Genomic DNA, 12836 nt, shown 5'->3' with positions numbered 1-12836 from the left:
TTTGAAATCGTAACTTTAAACCAAACTTAACGCAGGCGGAGCTGCTGGCGGAAGCTAGTATCTACATAACTACAACCGTTTGTCCGTAATGTTCCCATCCCTCTCTGATGCATTCATCTATGTATATCAAGCCGAGCGCTTGCAATTTGCTTAGTTTACCTTAAAAAAGTTGTTGTAAGACAGATAGAAATGAAACAATAAATTGTAAAGAATGCTGTTACCAAAATTAAAGTTGCTTTATTGTTGCTTTGATTTTTTGGGCGGCAAGTTCCTTTTATTCAAACTGTGCCGAAATTTAGGCCAAATAAAAAAATTTAATGATTTTTGGTGTTCATTATTTGCATTTGGCTTGAGCGTTGATCTGCGATAAGGTCGTTGCAGATCATAATGATCGAGAAATTTAAGTTTGCTAAAAGCGCCAGCGATCTGCGATCTATAAAAAGTACATAAAAAAAAAATTACTCAAATTGTGAATAAAATTTTAGTGCACAAAATAATAACTACCTGTAATATTCATATTCATAATTCACGTATTCACAAAACGGCTGCAGCTCCAACTCATCGGGGCAAATTGGGTTACCATGCAAACTTAAATATTCAAGATTGGGAAAAATGCTTGCTAGCAGCGTAATTGTCTTCTCAAGATCCATAAGCTTCAAAAGAATTAATAGTGATTAGGTGAAGATTATAAAAGTAAGCATAAGCTAAAATTATAGCATCATCACACCTCGTTGCGGTTTAACATCAGCAGCTTCACCTTCGGTAGCGACCATTGCAATTGATTGAAATGCGCCTCATGCAAGCGGTTATTGTCGAGAATAAGATATTTTAAATTTGTAAATTCATACAAATATGATAAGTTCATTAGCCGATTGTGACTGCAATCTAAGTATTCGGTGCATTCACCAAATACATCGATTAGCTCCGGTGGTAGTACCACATAGTGGCAATGGGCTAGAAGCAACTGTGGAGAGGCGAGTTTGTTTATAAGTATTTTTTTGTAAGTATGTTTGTTTCTATGCTAATGTTGATAAATGGAAAGACTAGAGTTAATTGTTTTATTTATTCTCTGCATGCACTATTTAATCGCTGCTCTCACTCACCTCTCTGCGCTCCTCGTTGTAGCGTATCGTGGGGTGGGACATGGCACACAAAATTTTTATTTACTCTATTTAGTTAAATGCATTTCGTGCAGAATAGTATATTTTATTAAGTATTACTAAAATGGTTGCGAGGTTCATGCACTACTGGTTTTGTTTGAATTGTGTTGAAGCCACAAAAATATCACTTAGCGCAGCTATTCATCACCTCCCAAGTGTTGCTGTTCTACTGATCTCGTTTCTCATTGCATTTCAATGCCTTTCTCTCAATGGATTATGGAGATGATCGCAGATGAGATAAGAAGTGGGATTTCAGTTGTAGATGGCACCGAAATCGCTTTCTTATTTTGATATGACGTATGTAGTTGGTAAAATGTTTTAAACTATGAATTCGAGTATTAAAAAAAAAAAAATACTCTTATCTTAATTTTTTTCTTGTAGAATGTAGAGGATATCGTTCAGTGCTGCTGCTGTGGCTGCCAGTGGTCAACTATTCGGTATTTTTGTGCCCGTTGTGATAACACACGGAATGGGAAAACCCTCCTCAAACACAAACCATCTCCGGTACCTAATAAATAGTTATCTTACTGCTAATATACTAATATAGTTATCCTACTTTAGCTATGGCGGTTGAACCCTCGGAAAATCTGAACCCATCAATTTCTTTGTTCTTCTACAGAGCACGGCAAATTCGCATAACGGGTGTCGCAAAGGTTTCGGGATCTTCTTCATTTTTGCAGATCCTACAGAAGTCGTTGGAGGCAAAACCGCCAACCTCTCCTCTTGTCTTCCGATGCCAATGTGGCCTGTTAGCAGACCCATGGCTGTAGATAAGCACCTTCTGACCAGCATAAGGAGACCCTTCGACTGTTTCTCGTGCCTTTCTGGCCACTTCAGTTTTGCCTTGCTCCAGGTCATGAGACTTGCACATATATAACTTGCTTGTTTAACAGATATACCCCTTGAATTGAGCTGCAGCTAGCGAGCGGCATGTCTAAACTCTTCCACGACTGCGAAAGTGGAACGAATGCGTCCTCTCGCAAGTTCGTACTTCTTCTGTTTGGCAGACAGAGTCTACAGCTAAACAACCACTTAGCTTATCCTTTTATCCAGTATTATGTTTAAGGTTTTTGCGGGTTCCTCTAACTCCAGCGTCGTATTGCCTGTAACAGGGATCTTGTACTTCCTAGTGAAAAGCACCAGGTGACTGTTGCCTGGATTTCATTCCAGACCTTTCTCTTTGATCCATCTTTCAAATAATCTCAGTTTACGGTCAATCAATGCTTTAACACCTCGTTGAAAATTTTGTTTATTTCCCTATGGTATGAAATACTAAGAGTGAATTTACATTGCCACTTAGCTTATGAAACTGAAATTTTCGTAGGATTTTATAAATTTGCTCCTTTTTAATACAATGCGGAATATTCTAATATGATTTTTTTTTTATTGGAGGTAGACTTGCACATAGCGAATGCCCTCTAGGAGTGCCAGGAGGATGCACACCCTTCTAACCGAAGTTATTTCTTATTGCCAGTATGCTGTCTTTTAAACCATTTACTATCCTAGATGAAACTGTGGAGCTCCGATATTTTCGATTCCGCTATCTCGCAAAACTTTTCAAACATCGCAGTCGCAAATGTTTGAGATGCTTCCGCATCTCGTCGGCTATTTCATTCCCTACGATATATGTTGCTATGTCCAGCAAGTTAGCAGGAGAGGTTTTCAGGTGACTCAGTAAAGTCAACGACGACGCACGACATTTTCGAACTAAATTCGACTTTACTACCTTGGGAGCTAACGTTTTCAATGCCGTCTGGCTGTCAATGAATAAACTAACGTTCCTTGATAGACTCTTGCTATTCCGTTTGAGACAAGCCGCCCTCTAAATGACCGCAAAGATCCCGCCTCAAAGCAGGAAGGCGATATGATTCCCTTATCTATAGGTTCTTGGAGTATGCCAACGCCTTTTTGCATCTTAGAGCGATCGGTATAGATGGAAATACCATCTTTTACTGACAGTACACTGTTTTATCAATATTCCATAGTTGAAAAATGTATGGGAATCTTAAGACTAAAATTTGTAATTAGTTTCGAGATCTAAGTCGGCCTTGATTCCAACAGGCCGCCCTTTATTAATTACCTTGAAGACCGCTGCGTGCCCGGAATTGGTCTGCAAGCCATGGCATAGTGCAGCGAACTAAATCTAAAATTTAAATCAGAATGCGCTGGAATGCTAGCAGAGGAAGAGGAATGCCTCTGCGGCGACTGAAAGACTGCAATTGGTGTCAGTTGGCACAGAAGAAAAACCGCAGACGTGTGCTCTATTGGGTTCGGTTGCGGTTATTATTTACGCCAAACAAGGAGAAAAAAATAAAATAAAAATTAAACAGTCGAAAGGCGTTCTGATGAACTCAAGTCAATTGAAGATTCATTGCACCTATTTATAAGGTCACATCAAGAAGTGAGACATTCAAAAAATCTTAGGTAAACGAAAAAGTAATGAGCCCAAATAATATTAAGGTTGCACAATTTTCAATTTACCGCTACTTCACAAATCTGTGTATAACTCAAACAAATTTTACAAATCACACTTAGTCCTTGGGCAATTGACCTTCGGCGGTTGATCGAGTGTTGATTGCTACTTACGTACCTTTTTATGCACTTAATGATGTTTAACATTGCAGATAAAACTACGCACATACATACATATACGCATATGGTATGGTAATTTTCGCAAGTATTACAAAATTCTACTTGATTCACTTAAATAACACATTGAAGTGTAAAAACGTGAATTTCCGTGGAAACAAAAAATATGCTCAAAATTTTGTAGACCTCGCTGTGATGCTTGGATGTGAAACAAAATGTTTTAACGTGATTCACGTGAGAAACTAATGATGTGTATCCACTTGTGTAGTGCGCCGCTAAATGCTGCCGCCACATTAAGATGAACGACACCCAAGAAACGATTTTGAGAGAAAAAAAAATATAAACAAATATCGAGCAACTGGTCATTATTAGATAACTAATGGAACAATCGTATATACATCCGAGTAGTATACAATCTCGGACAATTGCAGTTTAATGGCGTTTGCAGATACTATTTGTAATTTTAATTTGTACGCGGATAGTAGAGTAGCGATGCGAGATAAAAAGAAAGAAAGCGAAATGGCAAATGGTAATTATTTTTTCTGCCAATGTTATTCATTAGTTTAAATTTTGTTTATACGCTATTTATGTTAATTTAACTGGATATTTCGGGGAATGAAGAAACGCAAAATCACGCGTGCTTGGTTATGATAGCTAAAAGTAATCAATGGGCTCAGTCAAATTTTTTAGCGTGTAAACACACAGCTCAGCATGGAGCGTAGAGATGCAAAAAAAAAAAAAAAAAAAATCGATTCTGATATCGATACATCGATTTGTTTAATTTTTGGCACAACATCGATGCTGTGGGGCGAAATTGATTAAAATCGAAGAAACTTCCTTCGCTATTTGTAAAACTAAAATTACATTGGGTAATTTAAAAAAATTCAAGATCGTGCTTAAGGAGGGTAAGCACAATGTGTATATCAAATTTGATGGGTGGTGCCGCACCCATTTTGAAAAATTGTAATAAAAAAAATTTTTGTGCTAAAAACCATTACATGCATAGATGAATTCTTTAGACACAGGTCAAAAAATCTGAAAGTCCGTAGTTTTACTTAAATTGCTTAACTTCGACCATTTGTATTTGTATGTAGGTAACAATTTATTCGAAAATAAATGTACTTTTGGCAATTTTTCAAATAAGCAATGGTCAAAGTTAAACAAATTAAGAAAAATAGGGTGTTTTTTTTTTAGTTTTATCCGATGAAAACTCCCAACAAGCTAAGTCTAAAATAAATTGTTATACATCGTTTTAAATCTTTGTAAATTCCATTTTTAAAACATGTTTTATTTCTAAAATCAGATGAAAAATAGTCAAGTTCTTACAGTAAGTGCATCAAGTACGAACATAACGGTTGTTTTAAATTAAAATGAAAATGGAGGGTTCAGGAACTAAAAGAAACCTATTTTCAAATTATACTCGCTCCTACCTACAACCTACATTAAATTTTGTTCTGGTGTATGTTGTGTTTTTTTTGTTTTTTTTTTGAAGCAACGTGTAATCTATGATTTTTACGAGCAGCCTATGAGATATTTAATTAATGGAAATTAGAAACTACATATATTTCTACCACATGATTTTCGTCATTTCTATTGGCTTAAGTAAATTTTTTATTTTATTTTTTGTTGAGATATTTCAAAACTAGGTTTTGTAAATCGTACCGATTTCAGATCTTATGATTTGCAGCACATGCCTAATAGCTTTCACTGAAAATTCTATTGCAATCGATAATAATCGATCTTTATCAACAATTAGAGTAAAAATATCGATGTTGTCGAAATCGATTTTTTTGCTGCGCTAATGGAGCGTTGCCTTTGGAAGTAAAGGTGATATACGCCTATGCCTTAAGATCGACATTGAAGAGTAGCCGTAAAGCAACGCCAAGAAGCTGAAGCGCCTGAGGAGATGAAAGTTAATGACAGGGGACAGTCCCTACCAGAGATACTGCGGTTGTCGCAGGCGTATCAGAAGAAACTAAGACCACTTAATCGGACCCGCGAGCACCAGCTACTCCGCTGTCAAGTTACGTGTCCATTTCGCAAGAGTATCTGGGTCTGAGAAATCTGGAGCTCGACAAAAAGAAGCGAGAGAGCGCTTAGGCTGTCCAAATTAGACGACCAAGGATGGTCTAAGCATGATAAAGGTACAAGAGTGGTGGACTTATAAGGCCAGGTAAGGGGGCTTAAGAGCGGTAGAAGCAAGGTAGTTTGTTAAGAATAATAAGAATAAGTGCATTTTTTTGTAAGCGAGCGACAAAAGAACGCCCAACCCGGATAAAATTTCCTTTTAGCTACTTAGGCAACCCTGCTGGTGGCTGGCAAGAAACATGTGACTAGTTTAACGGGATTTAGATACAAAAACCAATTTAAATGAGTAATTTGCGAGGTATTTGCGTAATATATATACTTATTTAAAATATAAGTCACATTTATAAGGAAACAAAAATTTCCCTCCCACTTCCCCATTAACAATTCATATTAGAGCAGTTTTTTAACTTAACAACATTATCCTTCTGGTCGCATATTTGTTAACCGACCTGGTTTGGATAAATAGCCGAGTTGGTGCTGTTGCTTTGCGTGTATTTCATCATTTAAGCGAGTGTTTTTTTGTAGCACGGTTGCAAAAGAATGCACCTAATGATAATTCACAAAGCCTTAGAAAGAGGAACGGTTAAAATCAGGCTAACACTTAGGGCCGATTTGTCAATGTCTGGTTATCAATGCCCCACATTTAAACATCATTATCGACGATAACATGTGATTGTGAGATTCTTCTTCTTGATTGGGCGCTGCAATCGTCTAAGCGATTTTGGCCGAGTCCAACAATGCACGCATTAAAAAACTTAAAGTCATACCTAAGTACATGCAAGTATTTTTACACGGAATCGTTTTTATTCGCTAAGTTTGTTGACCACACTGCTTGCAAATGATTTTCAAATTTTAATGCAATTAATTTCGGTTTGGGTTTCATTACTGGCAATTGTTAATATTTTTTGTTTGTTTTTGAAAGTGACTTGCATTACCTTGTCATATTTATTTTTAAATCTTGTTAACTATTTTTGAATGTTTTTATATTTTAAACCGATTAAGGTCAGCGCTTTTATTAAAAAGCTTCGGAGAGCCATTTTTGTTTTAATCACTTAATAAGTTACACTAAGAAAATAATGTATGATCAGTTTTCGTAAATTTATCCTTCTAATCGGTTCAGTGATCTCTTTCAAAACAACATGCACAACTACATACATAGTACATATGTATGTATGTATGTATTTTCGTCATTTCTTTCAGTGGTAACAATTTAGGTGCAAATGTCCATTGGAAAAACTAAATTGCAGCTAATTACCTGACAACATCTGTGCATTTATGCGTGTAAAATTTCAACGTCAATCCGATTACGTCGTGTTCGACAGCCACAACTCGAAAAATGCTAAATATTCGGGAGAGGCAAAAAACTGTTTAAGCTGCGCAAGCGACGCACAGTGTGAGATTTTACCAAACTAGGACGTTAAAATTCAATTTTAGCCAAAGGTTTATGAATAAATAGTTCCAACTAGTGTCAAAGGGGACTAGTTGGAGACAATTGTTTTCGGAGTAAAACCAAAAAAATTGTGTGACATATATTAGGCAAATTTGAAGGACATTTTTTCACGAAAAAAATTAAACGCTATAGGTTAATGGACCTTTTTTTTATACCAAAATGGTCGAAGTATCCATAGAAAGCATAGTTGGAGTATATTTTTTCTGGAGTGAATCCAAAAAATTTGGGCAAATTTGAAGAACACTTCATGACGATTTTGAAAAAAATATTAAAAAATATAGGCTAGGACATAGCACCTGTTTGTATACTAAAATAGCCGCCAACGTAAAACATGGGTCAAAAATGATTGAAATTTTGACTTTACAGCGCCCAGGTTTCCCCAAAAAATTTAAAACTTTTTTATAAAGAGCTGATACAATTAGCTAAAAAATCTCCATAGGTAGGTTTTCATTAGGGTCTCTAGAACTAAAGTCGATCACTCTGATAAACTCGCGCTAAATCTCAGTTTTCGTTCACCGGACCATTGTAGATTTTTCAAGCAGAATTAAGCGCCTTAATGGAGGCGGCTCGGTGGCTTATAACCTCCGCCGCTCCTCAACGGCCTATTGCTATCATCTCTGCCATAGTCCCGCCCTGGTCAACATGCGCAACCAATTCTTCAACAAGTAGTTTCTAGATTGTTGGACCGATTTGAACTAAAACGCACTCAGTGGTTCAGTTACAAAGGGAGGGAAAGAAATAAATGGCTTCGGCCAGAGGTATCACCACGGGCTTTTCCAGCCCACGTGTGCTCCGTGCTCTGCGCGGAGCAGCCACTCTAGCCTAACCTAACCTAATGTCGATCACCTTATTAACCCTATCACTCCCCAGGGTTGCACCTATCATACAATTTTGTGTTCACCTCCCAAAATAAAAGCACTTATCACTGGGACACCCTTTATAGACTGAGTCTTTTCGAAACTAGTCCCCTTTTAGACTAGTTGGAACAAGTTCTCCATAGCCATGTTGAATCCTATGTGTTTCTTAGCTCGCATGTCAAACTTCAAGTTGATATATTTTAAATTATGGCTTTTCACTTTTATCTCACTCAAGAAAATTTCATTAGGCTCCTCGTACAATATATCACTTAAGTTGAGAAAAGATTCCTTTGGGCAAAAAATGGGCAAAATTTTGTTTTTTTTTAAATTATAGTCTATGAAGATTCAAGATTTTTGATATTTGTCTTACCTTTTTGCTGATTATATAAAGGTCGTGTATAGCAAACATTTTTAGTGACAGAAGTCAGACTAGTCAGAAATAGTCAGAATCAGTCAGATTTTACTGGAAATCGATCCCGTTTTCGGTTCTCTGACTATTGAGAGGACAAAAAAGAGAGCAAATAGGCTCCTCTCTCTGTCAGAAGTTACCAGTTTTACTCCGAAGACTTTTTGCTGGCAAGTTCTGGTAAATGTGTCAAACGATCAGCTGTAGTATGTTTGGCAACCAAATTGTAAACAAAAGAAAAGTGCACTCTGCTAATGTATGTTGAAAAGTGTTTAATTACTTGTTTAAGAGAACGCTTTTTTATTCCGACCTGTCTGGGAATTTATTCAAGCCATAATTAACAGATGTAAATATTTATGACATACATACATACGTAAATGAGTGCCTCAACATAATGTTACACTTTTCTATCACTTTAAATCTACTCAAACTTTGTTACCTACAAAATACCATTACTCGCAGCATTTGAAATGAAAATAAGCACCAACAAATTTTATTTACCTTCAACTATTCATTTATGTATATCCAACCAATACATTTGGGTGGTTCACAAGGTGTCGTACTTGTCGTATTTTTGTATGTTGTAAAGTTTTTAACGGCTAAATAAATGTTTGAAATCACTACCAACTATTTTTTAATTATGTGAAATTTCATAATAAAACTTTTATGTTAGCTTGCGAATTCCTTAAATATAGTTTTAGGCGTTTAAAATTTATGAAATACAACAGTACGACAGTATACAACACCTTGTGAACTCCCTAATTAATTATGAAATTGCGATGCAGCCCCATTAATTTTCCTGTAATTTCGTGGCATGTCGAAATAAGTAATAACTGAACTTAAATGAATGTCATTTCATCGGTAGTTGTGAATGGGTGAATTTGTAGCACGCGCATGCACTATTCGTAAAATTTTCCACTGCCAATTCAATTATCAGTATTGTTTTAATTAACTGTTAATTGGCTTCCCTTTGAGTAGGCATTCAATTTTCTTGCACCTTGATGAATGGCTACTTTGTATTTTGTATTCTATTTATTTTGGAGCTATTGAAAGCGGAGTTATTCATTGGGTCAATGGAGCGGAGTTCATTCATATGTACATACAGCAGGCATGTGCAGCGTTGGCACTTGCTTATGGAGTATGGAGCCTACGCTGACGCTATCACTGACATTAAGGCATGTGTAGGTAAGGTGTAGCGTGTCTGGTTCGAATTTCCTGGCTCAGATATACTCAATGGTGTACATTATACTAGATTTACATATAAGCAGATTATCCTTATTTTCGAGCTTACTCCCTAATCTGTAATAAGAGAAAGAGATTAACCATACAAAATCCGTCCCTCGTTAATCTGTGATTATAAAATTATCTCAGATTAAACCGATAACTTTTCGGTATCAAACCTAGTTTATCGATTAATGTAGAAGTAGGTAAACGAAAATGGACAGTGGCAGGGAAAAGAGCTTCGTAAAGGTATTTTAAATAAAATATTAAGTGGAGATATATGAAATTTCTTAATATAGCAGAAAAAAGCGATCACGGCATAGAAAAGATACTTAACTTTTACTTGATGTGTGGGAATAACAAGCAAAACAAATTTGACGGCTAATAATCTGAGATTTGCCTTTGTAAACGGGGTGATTAACAAACGAGTTTTTATTACGATAATATTTATATGTAAACATAGTTTTATATACATACATATGAAGTCTAGAGAAGCAGAATCTACACAAACATAAAACTGAGTCATAGGAGAAAAATTTAATACTTATTTGGTAAAATCTAATAGTTTTTAAGATACTTTTTAACAATTTAAAAATAAATTAATTGTTTTACTCTTCCTTTCTTTGTTTTGAATAAATGAATAAAACTGCTGGTAACCCGGTCAAGTTAGACATTCAAGGTAGGAGTAATTCGCATAAAGCTGAAAATTGGTACGATTGTTGCAAATACCAATATAAATGAAATCTCAAAAGTTCCCATCGATCTGCAAAAAAAAAAATTATTCAAGGTCAAATGTCACATAAATTTCCTTTTTCAGCAAAATAATAAGATTTATAGCAAAAATAGGTGAAATTATTTATAAAAATTGCAATTATCTATAAAAACTGTTATCACATTTTTCTTCTTAAGAATTGTGTTCTCCATAATATGCCCGATTTCCACTGTACTGTAAATAATATTGCATGAAATAAAAAAATAGTACCATTCGAAGTGATGAAAGCGGTGTGAATTAAAAGTCATTAGAGAACACTTTTCCTCTAATTGCTAACACAGCAAAAATGTTCCATGGATGCCACTATTCAATTCCTATGTAGAATTGCTCGGTGATTCCGAAAATCGAGTTATTTTTTTTTTATCGATACGTTTTCGAGATATTTGCTATTTACCGTTTTCAGCTTCCATTTTTTTTTTAACTGAAAACGGTAAATAGCAAATATCTCGAAAACGTATCGATAGAAAACAAATTTACTCGATTTTCGGAATCACCAAGCAATTCTACATAGGAATTGGATAGTGGTGTCGGGAGAACAAAAAAAAAACTAAAATTTGTGATCCGGTGTAATTACACTAGCTTACAAGAAATCCCGCCTGTGGCACTACACTATCACTTATTATGTAAAATTTTTCGCTGAATATGAATACGAAATCAAATTATTATAAACTATAATAGTTTTTGAGATATAGCCCAAATTTCTTTTTACAATAGTAAAACTTATTAAATTTACTGTCTTCCACGTATACGATATTTTCCAGCCGGTTTAGGAGCTAATCATTGATTCATCAACAACTTTGCATAATTAAAAAAATAAAAAATAAAAAAAAGTGTTACTTTTGGTAAAAATATCAATTTGAAAGAACCTGTTAACTTTTGGATTCTTGCACGTCAAAGCATGATTCTTCATTAATACAATAAGGCCCGGCTGATCTAAATTGAATAATAAATGTAGAAGTTATGAGCCCTTAATTAGAGATACATACAAAAAGTTCCTATACAAATTTATGATTTGCATATTATGGAGTACACCCTTTTACAACAATTTCGGATCGCTATACATATCTCAGAATTGGTAATCTTTAGGAAGAAAAATGTAATAACAGTTTTCATAGACAACTTTATATAATCTACACTTTCGTGTCACATATTTTTATGATAACCTTTACCGTTTGGCTGAAAAATGCAAAAAAGCAAATTATTTTACCTTTGAACTTGACTAATTTTTTTGCAGACGTGGGATGGGGACTTAAGACATTTCATTCATAATGGCGTTCGCAACACTTGTACCAATTTTCAGCTTTATGCGAATTATTGTAAGCTTACCCCTATTTATTGAGCTAAATTGACTGGGCAATGGATAGTATAATGGATATTTATTATTAAATAGGCCCGGGTAGACGTTGTCCTGTTACATACCACCTTTATCTTGTTTTGCTGTTGTCATTTGTTTGAAATATATTCAAATTTTTTAATATTCAGCTTTGCATAGATGATAACCTTTCAAACAAATTTTTTTATAAAGCGTTTTCGTAACACGTTCGTCTAATGTTTCTTTTAATTTCTGAATTTTTAGTTTTAACTTTTTAGATAGAACCCTATTGAAACATCTAGCATCATTTAAGGTGATATTCGGACTTTGTGAAATTAACTCCCAAATCACGGTTGCAGCTGGCGGCTCCAGAGCTTATGTGGTAGACCTTGTATGAGACTAATCAGGGTAGCAATCTGCTGCCGCTGTTTTCTACCTTTTTAAGCAAGCTGACAATGGCAATATTCCGAAATAGAAGTAGATTTGAATTTATTTACATATTTACCGCACAGCCGGGACGGCAAAATGTTGATTGAGTGTTGGTTGTAGTAATTTTTATTATTTTCACAAGTTTGGCAATGTTTTCATCCATTTTTATTTCCAGCAAATCTACATACATACGCGCACGTACCGAAAATATTTAATCTTAATGGCAATTATATTCAACAATTTTTATTGGGCCTCAAGCCGTTTTTAATGAAAAACTATTGTGAAATTTTTATTGAGCCTCAAACTCAATAAAAATTGTTGACTATAATTGGTATAAGGACATAATAAAAAAAAAACCAATAATTTAATGATAATTTTCAAATCAAAATGACAACTGAAGGAAGCCGTCATGCGGCGCAATTGTGTCTACTCTGACGGATTTCACCGCGCAACTATACGGCTGTTCACTTACCGCCGACCGCTTTGCCGTCATCCGCTGTAATTCTGGGTGGAGCTTAAGTTATCGGCGGCATTGAGAAACTACTTTTGAAG

General features: G+C 35.3%; 1 protein-coding gene across 1 annotated transcript; it reads right to left on the bottom strand.

Moving 5' to 3' along the window:
• Nucleotides 1–313: 313 nt before the first annotated feature.
• LOC118737403 (leucine-rich melanocyte differentiation-associated protein) lies at nucleotides 314–1324 on the bottom strand (the record flags this gene model as incomplete). Its single annotated transcript, XM_036467868.1, is given in 4 exon segments — nucleotides 314–433; nucleotides 505–653; nucleotides 728–964; nucleotides 1104–1324. Coding segments are annotated over 4 exon segments (548 nt in total), but the record flags the coding sequence as incomplete, so codon positions are not given.
• Between the last annotated feature and the right edge of the window lie 11512 nt (nucleotides 1325–12836).

Source organism: Rhagoletis pomonella, unplaced genomic scaffold (assembly GCF_013731165.1).
Source record: "Rhagoletis pomonella isolate Grant_MI unplaced genomic scaffold, Rhpom_1.0 Rhpom_scaffold_00004, whole genome shotgun sequence".
Lineage (NCBI taxonomy): Eukaryota > Metazoa > Arthropoda > Insecta > Diptera > Tephritidae > Rhagoletis > Rhagoletis pomonella.
This window is presented reverse-complemented; position numbering and strand designations above follow the sequence as displayed.